Genomic DNA, 25,387 nt, shown 5'->3' with positions numbered 1-25,387 from the left:
GTGCTACTGAAGGGATTTATGTGCCATTTCAGAGTGCTTTAAGTCTGTAGTCTTTATGTCTATAGTTTCCGGTGCTTTAAGTCAACAGTCTGTAAGTCTATAGTCCGTAATACTTTGAGTTGCTAGTCCATCTCTGCGTGAAATAGTTGTATCAAGGCTGGTGCCTTCTTAGGTAGGACCCTACAGCGGATCTGGAATTGTCGAACAGTTGTTACAGTGGTGCCTGCAGAAACCCCTATGCGCAGCCTGGAAGTGGTATCCCAGCACCGCTGTTCAGCCTGCGGCACAGAAAATGTAGAAAATGCATATTAGGTCAGAGTAATACAAAGCTTCCTTTTTTCTATAAAACCTTTTTCATCATTAGTTTCCTGTCTTCACACTTTAAAACATCCACTTCTTTTAAAATTATATCAGACAGTTTCTGTGGGGCAGAAAGCATTTTTCCTTGTTCTTTGATCTTCATTTCTCCATGCTTTTTCACCTTACCTTCAGGCAATAGCATCGGCTTCTCAGTTACTCCAAAGGCAAATGCTTATCTCCCTGTTAAATAAACGCGGGTACCTGATTCTAGTCTCATGTCTGTTTAAAAACTAGAGCAGCAGTAGAACTGCAGTGCTAGGAAAATACTGGAGAACCAGGTGCTCTCTAAATTTTTCTTCCTTTAAACATTTTTTTTACCAGTGGAAGCATTGTTAGTTTTGTTTTTGGTTTTGTTTTTTGGGGGTTTTTTATGATACATTCACTTAGGAGCACTGAAGATGTATTTTGAGATAGCTGTCACAAGAAAATTTCCCTCCATTCCACCCCCCAATGTATTAGCTTTGCAGTGGAAACGTTTGGTCTCTGGAGTCTGGATTTCATCACAAAAAGAGGAAGTTTTCAGGGAAAGCAGTATGGGAAAATGTGATTCTGTTATCTTCCTCTCAGCAAGGATGGCTTCCTTGACTTCGTGTCTTTGCATTTAAAGATTTTTTTACTGCGAGGTTCACAACTGTACTTACCAATGTCATAGGAAATTTGTAATAAATCTCTGATACAGGTAATTAGATATATCTTACAGTTTATGTATGTGTGTTACTGTTAGAAGAGGAAACAGTTTATGTGAAACATCAAATAAAAGTGCCTTAGTTTTTGTATTAAACACTCCGGAGATTCTTTTATTGGTCACTGCAGTAGCTGAATGGTAAGGAGTGAAGCTGCTGCTTGTGGAGCAGGAGCCCTGAGCCCTGAGATGCTGCCGGGTTCCTATTGCAGCAGCGCGTGTGCGGGTTTGGGCTGCCAGGGTATGAAATGTTTGCCCTTTGATATAACGGAGAAGAGGAAAAGAGGGAGGAATAACTCATCACTGATTTCTAGCTTTGGAGTCAGAACTGGCTTTATCAGAGACAGCTGTTTCATGGCTGATATTACTTTTCTAGGCTCTTTTCTGTTTCCCTGCTTCAGTGTCAGGTAGCAGAGCTCTGTGCTGTTCCGTCTTAGCTGAGGTGTGCTGTGGCAGACCTGTTTTATTTTAATTTTAAAGAACTTTGTTTCACCACACGCAGTTGATGTCTGCTCCTGCCCAGAGACACTCTGACAGCTGTTGAAATAAATAGCTATCTAGAAAAAGCAGATGGAAGAGGCTAAAAAGAATCACTACAGGTCCTAGATTTCTTTTCTTGATTTTGTGTGTTGGGGGTTTCTTGGCTTTTCTACTGGGAAAAGTTATTTCTGGTAGAACAGAGTTCTTCACTTAGAAGACTAAAACTGGAAAATAAAAGTTCTAGGAGCCAGGAACTCAATTTTTTTTCTCAAATCTTCATTGTAATAAATAGAGACCCACTAGAGTCAGTAGGCATCTGATTTTGAAGAATTTATTGCAAGATGAAGACTTTAACTTTTCTGTATTGGAAAGTTGATGGAAGTTTCCCTCTGAAGTAAAGGGGGATAAAAATACTCAAACATCACCTAAGTATAGATAAGTTTATTTCCAAACAATTCAAGCGAGCCCCTGGAAATGTCATCAATGGAAAAGTCACTGGGAACCAGAGGGTTTGCTCGTAATACCAACCATGCATTCAGCAGTCAATTCTGGCAGCTTCAGCCCCTAAATAAGCGAATGACTACGGTGTGTCTGGCGTTGGAGGCATAGGTGGTGGTTTTACAAGCACGCCGTAAGCTGCTACACCTGATCGCATGCTGGTTTGTTTGACTGAGAGGAACTTGGGGCATAGCTCTGCAAATTGTGACGAGTGATAGTTCTGCAGCAGTCTCTTGGGGCATGGGTACGTGAAATGGGCTGAGCAAGTTTGTGGCGTGGAAAAGGCTGGCACTCATGTGACACCTTGGGGAACAATTTCTGCTCACCAAGCCCTCAGAAAACTAGCAAAGCTAAACAGTATGATTAATAATACAAATGTAGACTGCCTTACTAAGCTGAATCTGAACTGGTGGATCTGCTGTCTGCAGTGGGATTGCTGGGGCTTCAAGGGTGGTGTTTATGGTAGCTCTCTTGTCTTTAGCGGGATTTTTTGGTAGGCAAAACTGTATTGTGGTATTTAGAGTCACTTTTCCTTGTACCCCTGCACTGTGGACTGCATTTGGTCTTGTCCTGCTGCAAGAATAACAGGTGACATAATCTGGTTAAAAATATATTCTCTTTCTGTCTGCCTTGGTATCTGTTGTATTTGGACCTCGCTATGCCTAACAGTTTCTTGCTGTTCACACTCACTGCTACAATTGTATATGCAGAGGCATAATATCCAGGGGCATTAAAAAACCCCAAACAACCAGCCCCTGCCCCCAGCTATTGCAGTGGGTAGCTGCCTGCCCCTTTGCTGGTGCTTGCAGCAAACCCCACACTGTGGTAATTTGTTGTCCGTTTTGACTTCCCGGTCACATTCAAATTAAGGTTATTAAAATGGTTATGCTTTATTTATCAACGAAATGATGTCTTGGTTCCTTGAGGCAGCCATGGACTTGACTTACTCGTTTCCAGGGGAGAATTTTCCCAATTCAACTATAAAATGCATTTTTCCCGTTTAGTCCTTGCTGTCCTGGAGAGTGGAGAAGCGTGGCTGGTGGTAGGTGCCTCGCTGCCAGCAGGGCTGGAAGCCTGACCTCAGGTGTGGTGCAAGGCCTGCAGGGGGTCGTGAGCAGCCTCTGCCGAGTTCATAGTTGTGTTAAAGTCGCACTGTATGTTGGAACAGGCTGTGCTGGCTGGTGTTTGGCAGGAATTTCTGATACCAACAATAGCGGGTTTGTTTTTTAAGATTTGAATATGACAACAGTGCCCAAAGAGTGTCTGTTAAAATAGATGAAAGACTGCTTTTTGACTTTTGAGTATCAGATACGGGTTAGTCTGTGGAGGGATGAACTGCTCTTTCGGACTTCTACTTTGAGTATCATCTTCCTGTGTGTTGTGTTTTTGTCCTACCTTAGATGTTACAGTCTCAGAGACAGGGAAAGCCACACCATATTTGAGTATTTAATGAAGAACAGCAATGAACTCGGCTCATTTTATAAGCAAATTCTGCTTTGGCTGCATGGACCGACTGTGTGGTAGAACCGGTTCAAACAAAAGCACAGCTGAGGGGGGGAGCTCAGTTTTTACCTGCTGAGGGGCTATAGAGTAGCCCAGACCACGCATTCCTCAACAAAAAACAGGCCAGAGAAAATCCAGTTTCTTCTGTGCCTGTCTCATCTGATAAGACCCCGTCTCTGCGAGGACGCTCTGAATAATGCATCGATAGCTCATCTTAAGAGACTTGGTAAATCTAATGAAAATACTGTTTCCAGAAAGGTTCAGGAATGCCGGGTATGCTACTGCCTTCCTAATGCTTTACACAATTTTCCAGACTGGAGTATTTTGCTTGCTTTCATGCAACCACTATTTATTATTTAAATGATGAATCTGGCGAATTTCCCAGATCTAATGTCTGCCCCATTACTTTCTGTCTTGGATACCGTGGGTGATCAGATGAGCAGTAAATCTGTTCTGAGGAATAGAATTACATTATCTTTTTTTTGTCCAACAATTTGTGAGTGATTTTTCTTTTCTTCACCCCCATAAAATACCTAATAGATCAAAAAAAAGTAAGATCTGTATGCCAAATACATGGTACTCCACATCTACCTCCACTAATACATCGGCAGAAATACCAGTGGAACTGCATTTATCTTGGGTAGATGGTAGAAGACAGTGTGAAATAATCCCAAGCACTGATACTTTCAGTTGGGTAGGGTTTTTTGGCTTGTTGGTTGGAGGTTTGGAGGGTTTTTTGGTTTGGTTGGTTTTGGATTTTTTTTAGCCTGGTTTGCTTGTTTGATTGTGCTGTCTCTCCGTCCTCTCTGATGGTTTCTGGAGTCTTTCCTGAATTGCTCTGAAACGAGACTGCCCTGTTGAGCAGTGGGGGGGGACATTTGCCAGTGGTCTCAGGTGTTACCATCTGACGAGCGGGTGTTGGGTCCTCTGGCTTTCAGAAACGGCAATGCCGAGTGGCGCTGCGGCTGCCTGGGCAGCGGGTGGAAAGGCTCGGGAGATTGCACCCACTGCCACGCTGAACACCTCCGCGGAATTCTCCAGAGGCCCTGGTCGTTCCTGATGAAGTGATGATGATATAGCCTTTGGAAAAGAGAAAACATGAAGGAAACCCACCCCCAGGAATGACCAGCTTGATTCTGACTGAGCCTCTGCACCAAGTGTGAATTACACCTCTCTCCTTGGAAACGGGAGGCTTTTTTTTTTTTTCTCCCCACATGGTGATGAGAAACTAAAGGTCAGGAATGAGCCCCCTGAAGGCTCATGAAGAACAAAATACGATGTGTTTTAACTGACGTGAAAGGTTAATGGGGAAGACCAACATCCAATGGCTGCAGCTAAGGAAAGGGGGCTTGTTTGGGCAGAGCCTGGAGCGGAGCGTAGGCCTTACGGTGAATGGTAAGTGTGAAACCGTGGGACAGAGAACACACAGCCCTTTAGCCCTGCTCAAAAATAATAGTGCAGGCTTTTTTTAACTTCAGAGTTTAGTCTGCCCTCAGTAAAAACAAGTTACATTAAAAAACTGTGCACCAGAAAAAGCAAACCTCTTTTTCCTGGTTTCTGCTTATAAGATTTACAGGTACTTAAAATAAACCTATGAAAAACAGACCTAGTGTGCTGGAATTTGCTAACTAGTGAGAGCAATTACCTCCAGGTCCCAAGACCTAACAGAGCTTGACTTTTTGGAAATAAAACTTGGCAAGCGCTTCTTCCTGCTGCTGTTGTAAAGGTGTACATGAAAAGATGTGCTGACCTCTGCCAGAAACCCCAGGAATCCAGTTCAGAGAGATACTCCTGCGAAGGGCACGACCGGATTCAGGCAGCGCAGATGGGGATCGGTGTGGAAAAGCTGACGGAACATTCGCTTCTCATTGTGTGGCTTCAGTGTGGCAGATTCTTTGCAATTGCCTGGCATACCACAGTAATTAAATGGGTCAAGAGCAGTAAGTTCAGATACTTAACAAGAAAATAAAGGCCTCACTTGACAGCCAGCAGCATGTCAGGCTTGTTTCACAGGAGTGGGGAGAATTAATGTGGGTTGCTGTAGTAAGAGTCGATCTGAGCTTTTTTGGCAATGATTATGTATTGCTTCAGAGATCACATATCAATTAACTATAAATGCTGTAACAGTTGTAAATCAGGCCTTCTTATGGAACTAATGCCCCAATTTCAGATGACCCAAAAAAAGGGAAACAATTGGATGGTCACATCCAGAGGGTAGTAGTCAACAGCTCAATGTCCAGATGGAGATCGGCGACAGGAGGTGTCCCTCAGGGCCTGTATTGGGACCAGTGCTGTTTAATATCTTCATCAGTGACATAGACAGTGGGATTGAGTGCACCCTCAGCAAGTTTGCAGACACCACCAAGCTGAGCGGTGCAGTTGACATGCCTGAGGGATGGGATGCCATCCAGAAGGACATGAAAAGGCTTGAGAAGTAGGACCGTATGACCTCATGAGGTTCAACAAGGCCAAGTGCAGGGTCCTGCAGGTGGGTCGGGGCAACCCCCAGTATAAGTACAGGCTGGGGGATGAAGGGATTGAGAGCAGCCCTGCCAAGAAGGACATGGGGGTACTGGTGGATGAAAAGCTGGACATGAGCTGACAATGTGCACCCACAGCCCAGAAGGCCAACAGTATCCTGGGCTACGTCAAAAGCAGCATGGCTAGCACGTCAAGGGAGGTGATTCTGCCCCTCTGCTCTGCTCTTGTGAGACCCCACCTGGAGTACTGCCTCCAGCTCTGGAGCCCTCATCACAGGAAGGACGTGGGCCTGTTGGAACAGGTCCAGAGGAGGGCCACAGAAATGATCCGAGGGCTGGAGCGCCTCTCCTGTGGGGACAGGCTGAGAGAGTTGGGGTTGTTCAGCCTGGAGAAGAGGTGGCTCCAGGGAGACCTTATTGTGGTCTTTCAGTACTTAAAGGGGGCTTATAAGAAAGATGGGGACAGACTTTTTAGTAGGGCCTGTAGCGATAGGACATGGGGTAATGGTTTTGAACTAAAAGAGAGTAGATTCAGACTAGATATAAGAAATTTTTTACACTGTGGGTGGTGAAACAGTGGCACGGGTTGCCTGGAGAGGTGGTAGATGCCCCATCCCTGGAAAACATTCAAGGTCAGGTTGGATGGGGCCCTGAGCAACCTGATCTAGTTGAAGATGTCCCTGCTCGCTGCAACGGGTTGGACAAGGTGGCCTTTAAAGGTCTCTTCCAACCTAAGCTATTCTATGATTCTATGATAGACTCTGCCTCTCTCCTTTTCTTACCTTTTGTTACTTATATATCACTAAAAGTAATGAAATCACATATTTGTTAATATAGAAATGTAAAATAATCCCTTGTTTTCTCTGGACTGTTCTATGCATGAGTTGAAGTTTGTGTAATGAAATAAACATGATAGAAGTAAAATCTGAGATGGGATTTGAGTTTTATAAGACACTCTGGTTTGGAGGGTGGAGGTGGTTTCACACCAGCGTTTTGAAGGAAATTATTTGTCGTTGTCAGTATCCCTTCATCATTCCTGTCTGGGGGAGGGAGCTCATGTCTCCCACAGCAGTTGTAAAAGGCCTTTGGGAAGGATGAGATTTTTCTCCTAAAATGTTAAGGGATAAGTAACAAGAATGTTAAAAAAATATATTTTAAAATCCATTAAATGCATTCTGCGACAAAACAGGAGCTCTCTGCAGACCATCCTCCCTCGCAAATTAAGAGATGGGACCAGCTTTGCTGCTGTGTTTGTAGATTCCCTTGGGACTAAACACTACTAAAAGTGTTTGTTCCCTCCTGTCTGTGCCCGTGCCCATGGGAACCCGTGTTCAGAAGTGAGGACCAGACTCCATCACAAGTTGGTACAAAGGGGCAGAGCTCACCCGAACTCGGCCACAGGAGGCAAATTCAGAGTCTCAGCTTCAGCGTCTCACCAACAATCACTCCGAAACGTTGCTCATGTCTGTGCATTGTGGTTATTAGGTGCAAGAAATACAGTTTTAAAACTGTAATTAATCATTTCTAAGTAACCTCTTTTTCTACACGTTTATGGCATCAATGGGTATGACTGTTTATTATGTCTTACCTATAAAATCCGACCTGTTTTATATACTCTTTATGGAAACAGTGTACAGTCATAAATTAAAAGATGCAACTGTTTTGGATATTTTACTGGTGGTCCTGTATTTTCCTGCCAAAAGTGCAGCTGTTTTAGGTTTCTGGGGATAACATTATAAAAGGCTGTATGCGTTTTGCAAGTTTATGCTTGAATTGCCAAGCCAGAGGTGGAATGACTCAACCTTCCCAGGAGCAACATGTACCAAGCGATGAATCAAAACAGCTAGCTGAAGCTCAGTGGCTCACATGGCAACTGTGAAAAGCGGTTCTCATTTATGGTGTTTTACCTGGTGGTCAGAATTTGAGACAGTCATTGTGCGGACCGTGCTAGGCTACAGCCTGTGTCTGTCATCTGTCTTTGTATGTGATGAGGTTTGGTTGCAAAAGTAGCTGAGAATCTGGTCTTGGATCTGTCTTACGCGGGGTGTAAGAACTGCAGGGTTTACAGCGTTGAATGAAACCATTCAAGCCCCCCTGAGCAGACACCTTTAATGGGAGCCCTTGGCCTGCACGGCTGGGTTTGAGCCCTCAGAGGGAGCTAAGGGCAGCCAAGAGCCTGCAGCGGTGCCGGCGCAGGTAGCGTGTTTCAGCGTCGACTCATCGGTCTGGCTGGTTTAGGTGGCTCTGCAAATGGTCGACGGTGCTTAATTAATCGTGAAGTTCAGAGGCTTCTTTAGCCAAAATGTTGATGACGGCCTCCTACAGATCTAACTCCCTGGTGTCAGTGGACTTCCTCCAGATAAAGATGGGCCCGGGAGCAGAAAGTTCAGCCCTGTTGTCATCAGAGCAGCCGCAGTCGGCTCTGGGGAGTGCCCAGCGTTGGCTGGACAGAGCTGAAACCCTGCGATTCCTGCGGGAGTGCAGGAAAGCTTGTCCTCTGTCGACTTAGAAGGAACTACAGAAGCAGGGGGGAAACGCAACCCTACCCCTGGAGCAAGCACAGAAAATACAAACCAGTGAGTGTACTTAACCCTGCGCAACCTATTGCAAAGAGCCCACGAAGCTTTTCAGGGCGCTGGCTGGGCAGCGCATCTGAAGGCGCGTCGGCATTGTCATTGTTTTAACTAATGGAAGTTTTATACTGATACGTTCGTAGGTGGCCAGCAGTAGGCAGCTCCACCTCCTCGCTTGCTCCCCAAAAGCAGCCTCGACCTGACTGTACTGTGAACGACGCAGGTGTTTATTTCTGCTCTAAAAGAATGCTTCTCTTTGTTTTAGGTATCTCAACCACGTACGAGCCGCCTCTCCGCAGGACCTTGCTGGGGGCTACACTTCTTCTCTTGCTTGTCACCGAGCCTTACAGGATGCTTTCAGCGGCCTTTTCTGGCACCCCAGTTAGCCAGTGGGCATCAGCCGGTGATCAAAGGACACCGAACGGAGGGAAAAGCCAGTCAAGCCAGCAAAGGTTGGGTAAAATTGCTGCCATCTGCACAATGGCTAAGCTGCAGACACTTTTCTGTGTAAAACCAGCTGTGTTTAAGTGTTAAAGGAAAAAAAAACAACCCATCTGCATGAGAGCTTTGTAAAATGGTAGATACATTTTTGTGGAGGGGGAAACTCGTTAGTCATGTGGCACTTTGCTGAGGGAGGCTGAAGCAATAAGCCACATCTAATGGAAGATGTGAATAACTCAGCTGTATATGTTTGAGGTTTAAAGAAATACACTTGTAAATTTTTTTTAAATAAAGACAGACTTTTTTATTGAAGTTTGTGGTTTTACTCTTATTGCAGGGTTTTATTTGCACAAGCATTTAAATGCCATTTTGATTATAACATTTAGTGTTATATTCAATAATATTCAAGCCTACATTTTCTTCCCATAAAACTAGTTTCCCCAGTTCAGACAAGTGGGTTTTTCCTCCTGCCAGCTGGACGAGATGAGAAACCCTGGAACTATGCTGACACAACTCTTATGCAGGATCCTTCCTGATATCACTTGGTTTTTACCTTTGTCTGGAAGACAAATCTTCAGCTCAAAGTCTTTCAGCTTTCTTCCTCTAGAAGCAATCTAAGAAGCCTTGATAAAAGGCTCAGTCATTAGTCAAAAGTGGTTTTGTTTTTTTCCTGTTTAGTTCTGTTTGCAACTTTCCTGTCACACATTCAGGAGCTTCTTTAGGCAGGAACATCCCTTTTTCTGGCTTTTGGGATGACTCTTGCCACTTGATCCGCTGCTTTGACATATTCCTTCCCCTCTCCTTGTAGTGGAAGTTCTACTTAATTGCAGCAGAGATGGGCTTCCAGTGGCAGGATTGGTCTTCACCACGACGATCTATAAACTGCAGCACACTGGAAGCTGCCAGGACAGCAAGTGCCCCTGGAGTAAAGCCTGGAGCACGTTTTATGGGTCACCCGTTAATAGTTGTTGAATGCTGTTCTGAGGAGTGGACTAAATGAATGTATTTTTTCTATGTCATAATGAAGAGAGTAATAAGCTTTCTTCCAGACTTGGTGCTTCCTTTATTAAGGAAAGTGGAGGGAGGTGCCAAAATTTCCATTGCCCGTTCTCTGAACTCCTGTTGTTTGTGCCCAGGATAGTTGCCGACAGGTAGCCTTACGCAGAAGGGGGAGGCGTAGAAGAGGTCGTAGCCTGCAGAGTACTGCTCCCTGCCAGGCACAGGTGGGCCTGGCCTGAGACACAAAGCCTCTGGCTGCCACCACTGCCTGGCTCATCGTTTTCCTAGCACATAGAAGCTGTGGGAGTTCATTCCCTCCGCCACAGATGCCTGACAGCCTGTCTCCTCTTCCCCAGTACAGGATAGCGGCAGTCCTGCTGGGATTCTGATCGGCACCCTAGGAGGGAGTGGCAGCAACCAGGGGGAGTCTGTACTATTCAGGGCTCGCCCAGGCTGGTGAAGATACACCTCACCCATCATCCGCTTTATATGCAGTTTGTAAAGCCTCACGTCATTGCCCTAAGGCACGCAGAACTGCATATGCGTATTAATATGTATCATTTAAATACACTCGTGCAGCTTGTGTGTATGTTAGCTATCGTTTGCTATTTCATGTGGAAGGGTTATACACAGAAGTGGCAACTGCACAGAAATATGGAAAAACCCCTGGTTACGAGTATAGCTACACATACAATCCATTGACTGGCATCTAAACTAAAGTTGTGCTGCTAAAATAACAATGGGATTTGATCCTTATGCGAACAAAACTTTTAAGAACTAAAATCCTTCCCTGCCGTGGGATACTTCAGTCACATGCTGAAAATGAGAGTTATGTAGTCGACTTGCTTTACACAAAAATGGTGATTAAAGCCAGGTTTTGGTGAGTGCAGTAATGCCAAGAAGCCCTAAATTTGGACTATGAGGCAACGCACACAGTCCAAGGGACCTGCAGTCTGCGGCAGTGCAGGCAGGTGCGTTAGCACAGATCATAGGGTGACTGCATCATTCCACAATGGCAGAGGGCCTCATCCCTACAGCAGCGTTCACGGAGGGCTCTGAAAGAACAAGAGCAGCTTTCAGTGCTTATGGGAAGCCCAGAGGGTCACGGCAGGAAGCATGCGGTGGCGTTAGACAATGTCACAGGCAGCAGAGATAGCATCGCAGGCTGGAGGCAAGAGTCCAGCGCTTGCTCTTAAGGGGAGCAGAGACTGGTAGGGAGCGGAGATGATGTGCCTGTCATTGACAGCGAGGACAAACAGGTTAAAGCTGTTGCGATACCATTTTAAAGGCCAGTGGAGGAATGCTCGGGCTGGAGTGCCAGGCCAGGGAAATAATCTGTACGGCAGCTTTCAAGATAGTACGAGTGAGTCACGATTTTTTCCCCCCGGTTTGATAAATGCAATCTAGCAGTAACCAAGCTGTGAAGGCTTACTGAAAAGCACTGGCTGTGTAGCCAAGGGAAAGGCTACAGCATAAAGCCGCTGAGCAAAACAAATCTACAGGCCTTAATGGCTGTTTGGGTGAGAACCAAGACATCGGGTTGCTGGCCCCAGTGATGGAGCCACAGCAGCAGAGCCAGGGAGGGTGATGGACATCTGGTCACTGAGTTGCTAGGCGTGAGCTCCGAGCTTGGACTGAAGGAAAATATCTGAAACCGAGAGGGCGATCCGAGTTCTCTGTCCAAATAAACTATTTGTGGTTGACATTGCCCAACAATAGTTTGGATGGGTAAGAAAAGGAAATCAAAGGCAGAGGCTTTTTGAATCCCTGCAGAATACAGGCAGCCCGTCAGAGAGATGGCCCAGGGACTGCAGCAGAGGAGCAGTGGGGGAGGCAGGGGAGAGCGGGAAGAGGGCAGAGGCACAAAAGCCACAGGAGGACGCGGCTGCAAGACGAGAGGACTGTTCAGACAGGTAGTGGTTTTCAATCCAGCATTCAATGCAAGCGTTACTTAATCTGCAAATGGCATTAAAGTCTTTCCTGCTTTAACGGTGGGCAAACACTAAGTTAGGAGTCAACCAATCCCTAACTAAATCTCAGTGTTAAAAAATAATTTATTACTCCAAAAGCCTAGGAACAAGTATATGCGGCTATTTGGGCCTTTTTGTATCTTGGGTAAAGTTTTTGAAAGGTTATCTTGCTTACACCACAGTTGTTTGTACATCTGCTAACAAGTAACCCAATATTCTTAAACACCAAAACCGCTTGTCAGAGAGAATCCAATGCAAGGGTTAGGTAAATCATCTTGCTACTCAACAAAATATAAAAATCTGTTTTCGCCACAAACCGCACAATATCAAAATGACACAGCAGAAAACTATCCCAGTCTGTGTCACTGAATTATCACAAGGCGTGAAATAATAGAGGGCAGGAAAGTACCAAAACACCTTTATTACAAAAAAGTGAAGTTTTATTTTTTTATAGTAACAACAATTTCAATCTGCTTATTGGTCCCACAATTTAAAAAAAAAAAAGGTTAACACAGGAAGCAAGGCTCACAAAGGAAAGCTGCAACGTGCATTACGCATCTCAGCACCTGAGATGGGTAACACAGGTTCACTTCAAATAATTCAAGGGGTAAACCAGAGGTAACCTACGTATACCTTATGCAGACTACTAAGGTAGTTACCATAACTCTAGTCGTCAACTCGGTAACTTTTCTTCAGAAAAATCTTTGCTGGTACACAAGCGTTTAGAGGCTGGTTTTGCTGGAAGAAGGTTAGAAAAAGTAAGTTATTTAATGTGCAGTAAACAGACAGAACTAAACCACAACCCATGTAACACGGGATTTAACAGGAAGAGATGACAGTTAAAATCAGGATTAACAGTCACAAATGAAAACTGTTACAGCAATAATGGGGGGCGGTCTTTACTAAATGCCAGAAAGGACTTTCAAAAAACCTGTAGTGAGCTACGTTTTGACCTACATCTCAGTGCTTCCCAACAACAGTGTAAAAATATGTTTCATGGCCTTAAAGCTTTATCAAAACCTCCATTCCTCTAGTTCATGTAACTGCAGATGGAAAGCCTCCCCCCTCCTCTCCCCTTGTCATGTATTGCAACGCCCGAGATCACTGAAACCAACTACCTTCTATGAGTACTTCAAGAAATGACCAACTATGAAAAAAAATAATCAAATTCAACATTAAAGGATATCCATTTCTCAATTAAATTGTACAGAACTGGATTCTGCTTGATATAGTGGCTCCAGACCTAAACTGAGTCCACGCAAGCATAAGGGACCAGTCACTTGGAAGTACGCTACTGTACCCTGGGTGAAAACGAAGCTCCAGTTCTTAAGTTAGCCAACAGAAACACGTCCTTGATGTTAGATACCTCATCCTCCCCCAGTAGCAATCTAAGGCATAAAGGTCTGGTTTATGGCCTGTGGGATGATCCTATCCAGTCCACCATTTTTTCTATGGAGGCTCATGCTGGGATCAGAGGAGCGGGCCGCTGTTACTGAGAGCGCGTGAAGCCCTGCAGCTGCTGCACACATGCAGGCACTCACTCCTGCCGCCTACCTCCGCACTCACAACCAGATACAGAATCGCTGTCACACAGCTGAAGTGGCCCACAGGGCTGACAAGGTGGGACCAGCATGAGACAGCAAAAGGTGCAGCCTGATATCCAAGTGCCGCGTAGGAGGCTTGTTCCTTACCTTCATCAGGACAGGGCCTCTTGTACAGTACATCTGCTGGAATCTGGAAACTGATGCACAGCATCTCCTTGTTCGGTGCAACATTTCTAACCAGGTAAGTAGAACAGCGTCCAGCCAAGGAGGTTCCCAGCGAAGCTTCTGCTCGTTCTTGAATATCTTTGGTGGGGTCATCATGTTTGGAGAAGCCATAGCAGTGCACCGTGGGAAGGCCAGCAGTGCTGCATGGCTCTCCAACCAAGAGATGCCTGAAAACATCTAGAAATTCAATAGCCAAAGCTGGCAAATTCATGACTATATGAAAAGAGGTTTTCTGTTCTTCTTTCAGAAGTGGGAGCTCTTTACTTAGTTCTTCTCTTACTGGCCCCAGGAGGAAGTCCCTGCCGTCCATGTTGAACACTTTTATTTTGTTGTCTACTTTGTTTAGTTTGCAGTTGTGCAGAAGCCAGCTGTAGGATTCAGGATTGAGATCGTTTGCAAATACACGGCACTTTTTCTTTGCTGCTGGAATAGCAAAAGGTCCGATCCCAGCAAAGACATCGAAAAGGACATCACCGGGCTTTAAAAGCTCAACAATACGGCCGTGTTCTGTGGAAAGACGTGGGTTCCAGTAGACTTTGGAAAAGTCTAATTCATATGCAATATTATTTTCTTTGACCTGAAAGTCCAAAACATTTGCTTAAGCCTCCGTGTTCAAATTCCAGGCATGTTTAAGCATTATCAGTAATTAAGACAGCTAAAAACCGAAGTGCTTTATCAAAAAGTAATGCATACATTGACATTTGTCCCATTAGCAGCACACATGAATCTTGTATAAACAGATCTACTCGTCAGAAATAGCCATAAGGAATGTCAATCCAGATGGCTGGCTTATGCATGTCTCAATCACCAGGTGGAAATAAAGCAGCAACTTAAAATGACCATAAAGAAAAATATCTGAGGCTTTTCAAGAGCTTTGTGGCTAGCTGACAACTCCTTTATTGAAAGCAGACCTTAGGAAGATGCCTCAAGCCCTCCTTAGCAGAGTCCACATAGTAAATAAGTGTCTGAGAATGATACCGCACAAGAATGGCAACAGTCAGCCAAATTCAAAACCACTGGGAGCCAATTCTTCAGTTTGAAAAAATAGTGTGTTTTATCTCTCAAGGTGACAGAGTCTGGAAACTGATCCAAATGCAAACTTTGGGATGACCACTATCTTAAGAACAGACCTAAAAAGAAACAGTACTTATTCGGATGAGAGTGGGATGCAAGATAATACTCACTTTGCACCACCACACTTGAACTGTGTGACTCCAAAGTAAAGCAACTTTGGATCCAAATAACTGCGTCATTTGCTTTGCCAGCAAGAAACATACTGAAGTGTATCTGTACTCCTGGGTGTGTTAGATGTATGCTTAATGAGCTAATACCATCTGCATAACATTTGATTATTGCTGCTGCCTTGACAATTCAAATGCCTTCTCTGTGCATGTACAGGATGTTCTACCAAGCTATTCAACTTTTAGAAAAAAAAATGTTCTATTACCAAATAAAAAAGTACAAAACTGCTAACAGTTAGGAAAAATATTTTTTGGTCAAACCAGTGGCCAAGTTTCCAACTAAAGACAAGAAACCCTACATGAAGAATACTTGGCAGTTACATAGTGCTTTACACCTGAAAAATGTCAAAACAGAAGAGATGAGGTTTGTCTTGCTGCTGACAGAAAGGAAAAAGGCATAGACAAAATCTTGCCTACGTTGCAAAGCCAGTGAGATTTAAGAACAGTCTTACATTCAGTACCAGCCACCATACAAGGCTTGGTGAAATTAAAAACCAGCACTTTCTTAGATCAAATCCACTAAATATTTTGGCTTTAGAGTGAGAAATACCCCTCACTACAAGTTTGTAATTAGTATCTCTGTAAGAAAACTTTACTTCAGGTCTTTTACATATCATTAAAATCTAGGCCGTAAACTTGAAAGAATACGTATCTTCATGATCTCTGTGGCTGTGAGTTTGGTCTTGGCAGACCAGGAAAAATGAACATAGAATGTGCAAAGGAATGGTCTTAAAAGCATCTCTTCATTACATCTTTCCAGTAGATGCCTTTGGGTTTTAACATATTAAATTAGAAATAAACAGGGGAAAAAACCCTGTACCTTGGTTACCAGGTTGCTCTCTCCAGCGAGCACTTCCATTTGGAAATTTCTGTATGTGCTGTCAATAATATTCGTTTTATTCACTACGCAGGTGATTCCCGGATTCTTGTCAATTAGAACCTGGCCTGAAAGAGAGGGCAAAGGTATTCTGGTTAAGGGACTACAACCTCTTAATGTTCTACAAGAGATACAAACAGTGCTGTTTACAGTTAAATTAACAAAAGTAAGCATGTACTAGAACAACCTTCCTCTAATGATTCAGGGTTGCAGATGTGACATCTTTCTAAGGCACATACTTTGCCTTGACCCAATGCTCAGTAAAGTGAGACCACAATTACGGTAAAAGGAGAGAACTGTGCCTTCTGGGCACAGCTACAGCATCAGCACAAGGCTATTTAAAGTCAAAATACGAAACAAAGTGCCCAAAAGTTTTCTTTGTACAATTAATAATTTACCAGTAGAATAATTGTTAAAATATGGTTTTAACAATATACAAAATATATGAATTACTTTTTTGAGAAGAGCTGTTTTACCTACCAATCAAATATCTGTACGGTAGCTGATGATCTCTAAGATTCAAATGAGCTATGTGACCAACACGGCTAAATCCAGAAGTGACTTCTTGACCTTCGGGAAGGACTGCTCGTAGGATCTCCTCCGACTTGAAATTCTCGTAAGTTAGCTCCAAGTTATACTTGGACACCTCAGGACAAACATTAAGCTGTTTTAATACCTCTTGTTCCGCTTCTCCCAATGAGAATTCTGGTATTTTATGAGGATCCAGAATAACAAGTCTACTGTCCTCATCTTCTGTATCCTCAACCACACGCTTTAGACCAGGACGCTGTAGTACTGTATGTTTTAGGGACTTCAGCAAAGTATTTACAATTTCTTTCTTGACTTTAAGAACTGGAACAACAACTGTCCTTTTAAAAGCTGCTCTGTTGAGTAGTGTCATCCCACGCACTCCAGGATGTGGTGAATAGAGTTCTAGATTAGCTTTATCAGTTTCAGGCATTGTAAAAAAACTATTTTTTTTAACTACTACAAAGCGTGCAGGTATTGTGCCAGAATATTGTGCCAATAGCATCCAAACTGCTGGAAATGATGTATTTGATGCAGCTGTCCTAAAATGATTAGTTTTCAGTAGTCTGGCAGAATATCCAAATCTCCATAAAGTCCTAAAAGAGAAATTATTCATTTTATAGACATTATGTAATCATTCCGTTAAAAAGGCTGCAAATCACACGGATTTGCTGTTCTCATAAACTAGAATTTCCATCTGTACCAAACAATCCACAATAGTTTAGTAGAGCTCTTTATTATGAATTATATATTACAAATTTCTGTTCTTTCGCAAATCTATTTTTAGACTTAAACATTAACTCATTTTAAGCAGTGAGATAATCCCCCCCTGCCAAAACACAATGACCTCTCTTTGTTCTAATAAACGTGATATTAATCCCAGTAAGCCAAATGGAAACATTTTTACTGTCGTGATCCTACTGTTGAATTCCTTCTCTCCCTGATAAAATTCATTACCAAGCAGTGGTTGCTAGAAAACACTTATTAGCAATAGTGGTCATAATCACTCTTCATCAATTTCTGCCTCCTATACCCCAGTGGTAAGGAATTACACACTCCATAGTGCCTTTGCTCCACGAACTGCATGCCAGAAAGACAATGAATTAAATGCAGAATTCCCCTAAAGATACAGGGGAAGCATTAGTAATGTCTGTTCAAGCGACTGAACCCTCTCCACAATTCACAGGATGCAGTCTTGAAAAGTAGCTTTATGCTTCTCTAAATGGTTTCTTCCACTAGAGCCAGTCCAAAGAGGCCCAAACTTTCTGATTCAGCATCAGCCGCTCCTAGGCAGGAACCAATGATTTAGATAATGCGTGAGGCTGACATTTCTCCTGACTTCTTGGGAAGTTTGTTTTAAGATAGGGCAAACTAGCTCTGAAAGGAAACCGGTCCTCTTGCCTGCCTCAGACATCTACACTCCGACTAGAGGCCACTGCCCTCCTTTAGGGTAACAAGCCGTGCCGTCTCTTCAAAAAAGGAGCTGTGCTTGACCCTTAGCAGAGCTGGCCCTGCTCCCATCCTCCCTCCCCCACAAATCCCAGCTCCTCGCTGGGACTCCCTACGTCCCCAAGCCAGGTCATTTCCCTACACCAAGTTTTTGGCAAAGCACACCTCCTTTCCCTGTTGACTCAAAAATAAACATTACATTCTTCAAGTCTGCTACAGAGGAGAAAGCCTTCATCCAGAGACCAGAGCATCCCAGTGTTTTTCTTAGGGATTCCCCTTCTCCCTAGCTGGAAACTGCTTGCCTAGTTTGCACGGGCTTCTCTGTACGAGTAAAGCCTGCAAGATAAAAGCCACCACGCTGGGTCTGGTTGGAGGTCACCGCAGCCATCCTGTCGCCAGAGGACTAACATCTTCCCAACGTTGTCTCTAGAAACACCCGCCTTTCCCCCCGTAACCGAGGTCCCGCCAGAATCCCCGTCTGCCCCATTCCTCCCCCAGAGTAATCTGAGGTGAAGCAGGGGCGGGAGGTGCTGCTGGAGGGCTGCTACCCGCTCCGCCCGGCCGCAGCTCCACAGCGGCCACCACGCACAGACACCCCCGGGCGGGTCGCAGAGGCGCCGGACAGGCCTCACCCGGGGAAGAGGGACGCTCATCGGGGCGGGGCCCTGTCCTCTCCCTGAGGGAAGCACCGCTGGCAGCCGCCGCCTTAGGCCCGCCGCCGCCTTAGGCCCACCGCCGCCTGGGCCTCCCGCCGCTGGCCAGGGGGGGGATGGTACAGGCCCGACCGAGGGCGGCGGAGCCGGGGCGGCCGCGGGGAGCCGCAGGCCGCCGCCGTGGCCGCGCCGTCGGCATGGCTACCGCTCCCGCAGCTCCCTCCCCCACCTCACCTCATGCCGAGCCCCGCCGCGCGCGCCGGCGCCCTCGCACGTCATCGCCGCCGTCACGCCGCGCGCGCCGCACCGCTCCCTGTGGCCGCGCCGAGGGGGAGGGCGGGGCTGGTGCGGCCGCCCCGCCCCCCGCTGCGGCCCCGCCCCCCGGCGGCCCCGCCCCCCGCTCCCCTCAGAGACGAGGCGGCGGGGCGCGGGGTGCCATGGCGCCGCCGCCGCGGGGGGCCGGGCGGTTCCTGGCCGAGCGGGGCTGGTACCTGTCGGCCCGCGAACAAGAGGAGGAGGACGACGATGACGACGACGGGGAGTCCGCCCCGCTGCTGCCGCCGCCGGGCAGTGTGAGGGGGCGGCTCGGCGGTGGGGAGGGGCAGCTCTGAGGGGAGCGCCCTGAGGGGGGGGCTGCGGCCTCGGGGTTGCCCGGGCCCGCTCCGTCGTGGGGCGGCGGGCGCCGGCTCGGCTTTACTTCGCTTGCCTTTCCTTCCCCGGGTGCTGTGTCAGGGCGATCCCCGTCGCCGCGACTTGGCGGCTTCCCGGGCCGGGGGTGCTGCGGGAGCGGTTGTCCCCGGCCGTGCTTGGTGCTGGGGAGAAGTCCGGGGAGCGCGGCCCCGGTGGGGGGAGGGAAAGAGGGGACGAGACCTCGGGCTCAAAGGTCGGGCGGACCGATGCAGTTCGGCGGAGAGTGGACGGGGCCGTGCGGGAGGGCTCCCGGGGGGGACGCACCTGCCAACGGCAGCGGGAAGGGCCGGTCAGGGACGCAGGAGCACGGGGCAGCGCCGGGGCCTGCGAAGCTGAACGTCTGGTCCTGGCGGTTCTGCTCCGTGCGATGCTTCGGTTGCAGAGCTCTTGGGAGCGCTGCTCTCCCCCTCGGTGCTGTTGCGAGCAGGCAGGGATAGCCTGATTTTAGGCATAAATCTTGCCGCTCTCTTCTTGTGCTCTAGTATCACCGTACTCAAAGGTTGAAGGCATCTTGAGATCCTTATGACACAGCGTCGTGTTACTTCATGTGCACGAGGGTTTATGTGGTCTTAGACTGAGAAAAGAGGTTTTTCTGATTTAGATCGAGGGAGGAAAAGTTGATTGTTTCTCCCTCCCTTAAATTTCCTCCTATGAAAGACCAAAACACCTCTAGTACTAATTGTACTTTGTTCTGCCGTTTTCACAGAATCCTCAAAATCATGGTTCTTCCTTTGGTTTCTCAGTATTTAATTTAATGAATGCAATCATGGGAAGTGGGATACTTGGCTTATCCTATGCTATGGCCAACACAGGGATTATGGGGTTTAGGTAAGTTTTTGGGTTTTATGTATGCTTATTTTTAAACTGGGCTTGCAGTTTTAAATGGAACAGAACTTGATTACCAAGACTTCTGTGCAAAACCTGAGGGAGAAGTAAATAGCTTGTGCTTTTCAGCGTTACTGAATAAGATCTTCCCTTTTTGGTTTAGTCATTCAAATCTGGCCTAACGTAAGTACTGCTCAGACATTGCATTAAATTGCCACATGGTGGCAATTTCTTGGCCATTACTCCTAATAGATTAATATTTACGTTTCAAAGCTGCTGTCTCCTTTAGTTCTAGAAATGGGCCTTCTGGAGTAGGATGGCTACATATCTGAAAAATGTGCATGGGCTTGCGCTTTTGTTTGCACTTCTGCTCACTGTACATACAAACCTATCAATAACAGGGCCTAAATCACCAGTATTGTCACATTTACAGTTTTCTAAGCATTAGATTCACTTCGTTAGAAGATACATACTTGTCTGTGTAGACGTATACACACAAACTCCTATGTTTATGTCCTCTTTGTAATCCCTCAGGCTTTACCCTGTATAGTGTGTGATGTGCTTTGGTGAACAATGTAAGAAGCCCTGGAACTTAGCAAGTATTGGGAAGGTCAGAGGCCAGATGAACCATAGTCAGCAGATATAAGCTATAGAATGAGGAAATCTTGTCTTGTGGTAGCTTACTTCTTGGAAAAGTAGCATTCTTAAAGACAGAAAGTGCATTGTACTGTGAAAGTGCTTTAATTCTGAATATTTTGGGTTTTTTAGTATCTTGCTGCTGATCGTTGCCAGCCTTGCTTCTTACTCTGTATTTCTTCTGCTCAGTATGTGCACTCAGACTGGTAAGTGGAAAGGATTTATTTCTGAAATACTTTCTCACCTATATCACAAAGACATGATCCAGTATAATTATTATAATTAACAGCCTGTTAACAGATAGCTGTGTCTGATTCACTGATGTTGAAATATTTAGCATTTTTAACAATTACTATTTGCCATTTAAAAATACGGTTTTGAAACATCCTATGGCAAGTCAATGCCAAACTGACTGCGTTGTAGATTTCCTGTTTTAATTTTTTTCAAAATGCCTGTCTGATCTTTCTGAAAAGATAGATGCTGTATTTCTGTAGCAAAATTATTTTGGTGCTGGCTGAACCATGCTGCTTCAGTGTGTGCTGTTGCTTCCAGTGAAGGCTTAAGAGCAGTGAAATAGCAGACTTTCATTCTTATACTTGTAATATATATTTTGTTTATGGCTTGAAATGGATACCTTTCAGGTTTTGTAAATATATTGTAAACATTGGATTATCATAATTCTCATGCCACTTTACAGATGCAGCGTTTTACTTTTACAGCGTTTTTGGTACTGAATGAGAGGTCATATTGCAGTCCTTAGAAATTATAGTGCTTTAAGAACATTCAAACAGTGGATTCTAATATCTGCAATCTATTCTGCTAATGTTTTGTTTCTTGCTTCTTTTAATTGTTACTGAAATAACTGACTAGTTCCTTGACTTCTCATACACAAAAGTCATGTTATAGCAGGAGGTCTCCATCTCTTTCTGTCACCTGGTTATTGTTTCCTTCTCATCTGTTTTCTTCTCTTTTCAAAGGTGGTGGGAGAAAGCTTCCGTTTCTTTCCTTATTGGCTTTGTTTTCTATAGCTAGCTTTGGTCTCTCAGATGATTGCTTCCTGATTCTTCTTAGATCTGCTGCTCCTGTCTTCACCTGTTGAGTGATCTTCATACATTCTTAAAAAATATTTTTCAGAGGTAGGGTTACTTTTATGGTTGATATTGTTGGCTGCTTGATGATTTGGGACTAAGTCTTTGGTAATTTTTTTCCCCTCTTGGAGCTCTGCTTATTAGAAAGGAGTTGGAACTTGAAATAAGTAGCTAGAAAGATACATAAGAAGCAAAAAAAAAAGAGGGAACTTGAGGTAATTTTTTGTGATCTTTGTTTGCCTCTTATTTGAGGCTGAAAAGTTCTGTATTAAATAGGCAGTAAGTGGTATTATGTTGTTGTCTGGTAAAATAATAATTAAAGAGATCCTTGCAAAAGAACTACTGGTGGTGGTGGTGGAAACTAAGGATTTAAGCTTTTTGAATTAAGAAGAGTCTCAGTGTTATGAACTTAAGAGACCTAATATAGAAAAATGGTGTAACTCCTCAGTTATTGTCCAAAGGCAACATTCCACCTCAGGATAGCATTTTTTAAATACACAGAGCTGAAAGCAAGGAATACCTCTGAAATGCGAGGACGAAGTATTTCTCTTGTCTGAAACTTGCACTTTAGGTGATAACTAATTATTAAATGTAATGTTGATAGGTAATACTAGCACCAGGACTGTTACCTAGATAAGTTTGCTGTATTTATGGCCTTCTGTGTTTTGATTTTTTTAATTTTTTTTAATAAGATTTCTCTCAGATTATATGTATTATAATTCCTGTAAACTATTCAAGTAATTACATGTTAGGTAGCTTTCCAACTTTTTCCTTGGAACGTTGTCTCTAAAAAGTGAGAAATATAACCTGTTGTGCCTTGACGAAGTAAAATCTGTGTACATGTTTGCTTCAGGCATAGATAATTGAACATTTTTCTTTATAAAACTTACATGCCTTTGTGAACAGTGTTACAGTATTAAGCTCAATCCATGGCAAGGAATTGGAAAGAAATTTCAGTAGTTTTACATTAAAAAATGAGTTAGAAAAATTTAGTAGGTGGAAAAGAAAAGCCTTTGAAAGTGTTTGTAAACTATTCATTCAGGTTTTCAAATGATAAAAGTAGTCCTAGGAAAGAGCTGGCATATGAAGTACCTTCTGAAAAGGAAGCTGTAATTTTAATTCCATTTTAAATAAAGACCAGGATTTCTTAAGCACAAGCATTTTAGTTCTATTTTAAAAATAAAGAAGCGTCTTCAGTTTGGTCTGGACTTTGACAAAATCAAATTATTTGTGTAGACGAAAAGCCTTAGCAAAACTAATATTCCCAAGTGTCAAGTGTTAGATTTGGATTAGTTTAGTCAATGTTTTCTCCTGGTGTTAATTCAGTACGACCTACATTGTTTTGGGGTTTGGGCTGACAAAGGCTAAGCTTACGCTGTAAAGCAGAGGAATTGGGAATTTAAGTGGGATGTACTTTGAAGTTTCGTGGCTTTTTTTTCTCTTTATTTTATGAGTTACTCATGAGTATTGCTTGTACTTTACTTGCCAATTTCACTTTGTATTTAAATGGATAATTTCCATTTAGTGTTAATAACGCAAAAGAAGTCAATCAGGCAGAACTTGTTTATCTTTATATCGATGGTATTTAATATTTTATTCCATGTATTCTTGAAATTATGAAAGTAATGTGATTAAGTATTAGGGCTTCCCAGTGTTCACAAGACTAAATTGATTACAGAAACAGAATTACTATATAAAACATTCCAAGGTTTCATCTTGCTGTTTTGATAGTGTTTGGAAAATTTTGTTCTCTTTGTTGGTAACTCCTCATATGTGTGTGCTGTGTATTTGTTCCCATGTGGTAAAAGCAATTCTCTCCTAAATGTGTTTAACATTTTACTGTTTTGTGTTTGTTTTGTTTTTTTTTTAATGCCATTGGAGATGGCCTTCTAAATTGCTACATTTTTTTTTTCTTGTGGTCAACGACTTTATAAATAGAAATCTAGGAAAAATACAGGGTAAAATCTAGTAAGACATATTTCTTGTTTAATTATACCTGTATATAACTAGTATCAGTGTAATGGCTGATCTAAGAGACTAGTCCAGGTTTATGCTGAGAATTGACTCTAGCTAATTTAATTTTGTCACTTCATTTATTTTGTTATAGCATGTTGGTGTCAGTAGTAGAGCAGAATGGGAAACATTGCCCTTGAGAAAATCATATGAGAAAATTAATGAAGTTTTTTTGGGGGTGGTGGTGTTTGGTTTTTTTATTGTTGGCATTTTTTGTCCTCTGGAGCATTGATCTGATTGTGTGCAGAACGTCAGTGAAATAAAAATGCCTAAGCTTGGGCAGTTGGCAGTCTGAGGCTCCAGTCCCGACATCCGATCTCTGTGAACTGCCTGTGTCTCCCATGTCTTGTTTCATTTACCTCAGTGCTGGGACTTCACTCAGGTGTGAAGGTCTCCCCCCAGCAGCTCAAATTGCAGGGCTGGGCCCTAAATTAAGATGTGACAGAAGTAGAAGCAGTAGTGTACCAAGTAGAACCAAGGAAGAGAAACCAAGTGTTTTGACAGTAAAATTATGTGGGTTTTGGGATTAATTTTACCCTTTGAGGCATTTACAACTGCGGACCATTTTATTATATACCAAGAACGCGAGTGGTATTTCTCAGAAAACTTTCATCTTTTTGATATTGCTTGAGTTTCTAATAACAAAATACAGAGCAACAATGAAAGACTTTAATATGACTTCCTTTTTTCTGAGAAGGGATTGGTTTGAGTTACCGGCAATATTAGAAGTGAGCTTCAGCTAAAACTCAACAAAAGCATACAGGAAACCACAGGCTATTTTAATGTGATTATGTAAGTCAGGTGCAGGTAAGGGCAGGATTTTTGTTTTGTGGTTTTGTTTTTTTTTTTTAATAATAGATTTCAGCCAAGGAAGGTGTTTACCTTCAGCTGTCTTGAAATAAATAGTGACGATTTTTTTTTAAAGCTGGCAAGATGGTGATTGATGTTTATATTCATAGAAAGATGAAAATGGATCCTCTGTTGCTGTCTTCATTTAAAAAAAAAAAAGCATACCCTTTTAACAAATAAAATATGGGAATATCATATCTAATTGTTGAGTCTAATTTGGTAAGTCTTCAACTATAGTATTACTTGCAAAAAATCTTTGGGAGAAAGCAATTTGCTATTAATGTGTTATTATTTTTAAAATATTACTTTTTTAATATTAAATTAAAATTAAATTTCTGGAGAGTCTCTGAATGGTTGATCATACAGCTGTATTTTGTAACAGTAATACAGGTGTATATGAAAGCTATTTTGTAAATAAAAAGTACTATAAAATACTCTCTTAATTCTGTCCCGAATTATGTTAATTTAAAAAGGAAAAAAAGGCAAAGCTAGAGCTTTCAAGTGATTTTCAAGCTAGGAATACTTTAGCTTTTTTTTTTTTTTTTTGCCTTACTAACAGCTGTCACTTCTTATGAAGACCTTGGCCTGTTTGCATTTGGATCAACTGGAAAGGTGAGTATTTATTTTTACCTGTGTATTTTCATTCTAGTCTCATGCTTCCGATATACAAGTGTTCTTTGCATAGTAAAGAGATATAAATGAAATAAGCAGTAAAATTCCTATGTCCTAGTATACTGAAAAATTTGCTATGTCCTGAAGCTTTTTGCTACATTTCAATTAGCG

The 25,387-nt window shown here is 43.6% G+C and overlaps 3 protein-coding genes across 11 annotated transcripts in view; 2 read left to right on the top strand and 1 right to left on the bottom strand.

Annotated features, from left to right (window-relative positions):
- Nucleotides 1-9,329, top strand: part of MNAT1 (MNAT1 component of CDK activating kinase) — a 127,163-nt gene extending 117,834 nt beyond the window's left edge. Inside the window, exon 8 of the mRNA XM_054200469.1 lies at nucleotides 8,842-9,329. Within this exon, the coding sequence (XP_054056444.1) occupies nucleotides 8,842-8,962 (121 nt within the window). The 3' untranslated portion in view covers nucleotides 8,963-9,329. The remainder of the gene's footprint in view (nucleotides 1-8,841) is intronic.
- On the bottom strand, nucleotides 9,323-18,832 carry TRMT5 (tRNA methyltransferase 5). Of its 4 annotated transcripts, none has more exons than XM_054200465.1 (5): nucleotides 18,738-18,832; nucleotides 16,354-16,997; nucleotides 15,817-15,941; nucleotides 13,678-14,332; nucleotides 9,323-12,724 (listed from the first exon to the last, which is right to left on the bottom strand). In XM_054200465.1, exons 1-5 carry the CDS (start codon nucleotides 18,740-18,742, stop codon nucleotides 12,660-12,662), a joined length of 1,494 nt encoding a protein of 497 aa, XP_054056440.1. In that variant the 5' UTR covers nucleotides 18,743-18,832; the 3' UTR covers nucleotides 9,323-12,659. The 4 variants fall into 4 exon arrangements, with proteins under 4 accessions (XP_054056440.1, XP_054056443.1, XP_054056442.1 ...); XM_054200468.1 differs by lacking the exon at nucleotides 18,738-18,832 and adding an exon at nucleotides 18,483-18,503; XM_054200467.1 differs by lacking the exon at nucleotides 18,738-18,832 and adding an exon at nucleotides 18,016-18,322.
- Nucleotides 18,833-18,911: 79 nt separating this feature from the next.
- SLC38A6 (solute carrier family 38 member 6) overlaps nucleotides 18,912-25,387 on the top strand; it is a 46,307-nt gene continuing 39,831 nt past the window's right edge. For 5 of the 6 annotated variants that reach the window (XM_054199887.1, XM_054199886.1, XM_054199885.1 and 2 more), the window contains exons 1-4: nucleotides 18,912-19,075; nucleotides 19,900-20,021; nucleotides 20,787-20,860; nucleotides 25,164-25,216. In XM_054199887.1, coding sequence (XP_054055862.1) covers nucleotides 18,941-19,075; nucleotides 19,900-20,021; nucleotides 20,787-20,860; nucleotides 25,164-25,216 — 384 coding nt within the window. In that variant the 5' untranslated portion in view covers nucleotides 18,912-18,940. The remainder of the gene's footprint in view (nucleotides 19,076-19,899; nucleotides 20,022-20,786; nucleotides 20,861-25,163; nucleotides 25,217-25,387) is intronic. The other variant, XM_054199888.1, reaches the window with a different exon arrangement.

The sequence above is a fragment of the Rissa tridactyla genome, chromosome 4 (genome assembly GCF_028500815.1).
Source record: "Rissa tridactyla isolate bRisTri1 chromosome 4, bRisTri1.patW.cur.20221130, whole genome shotgun sequence".
NCBI classification, from domain to species: domain Eukaryota; kingdom Metazoa; phylum Chordata; class Aves; order Charadriiformes; family Laridae; genus Rissa; species Rissa tridactyla.
This window is presented reverse-complemented; position numbering and strand designations above follow the sequence as displayed.

Coding starts and splice junctions, on each gene's coding strand:
- TRMT5 (XM_054200465.1), bottom strand. Junction 15,942..16,353: donor ACCGTACAGATATTTGATTG/GTAGGTAAAACA, acceptor CCTCTCTTTCAG/GCCAGGTTCTAATTGACAAG. Junction 14,333..15,816: donor AGAGCAACCTGGTAACCAAG/GTACAGGGTTTT, acceptor TTGGACTTTCAG/GTCAAAGAAAATAATATTGC.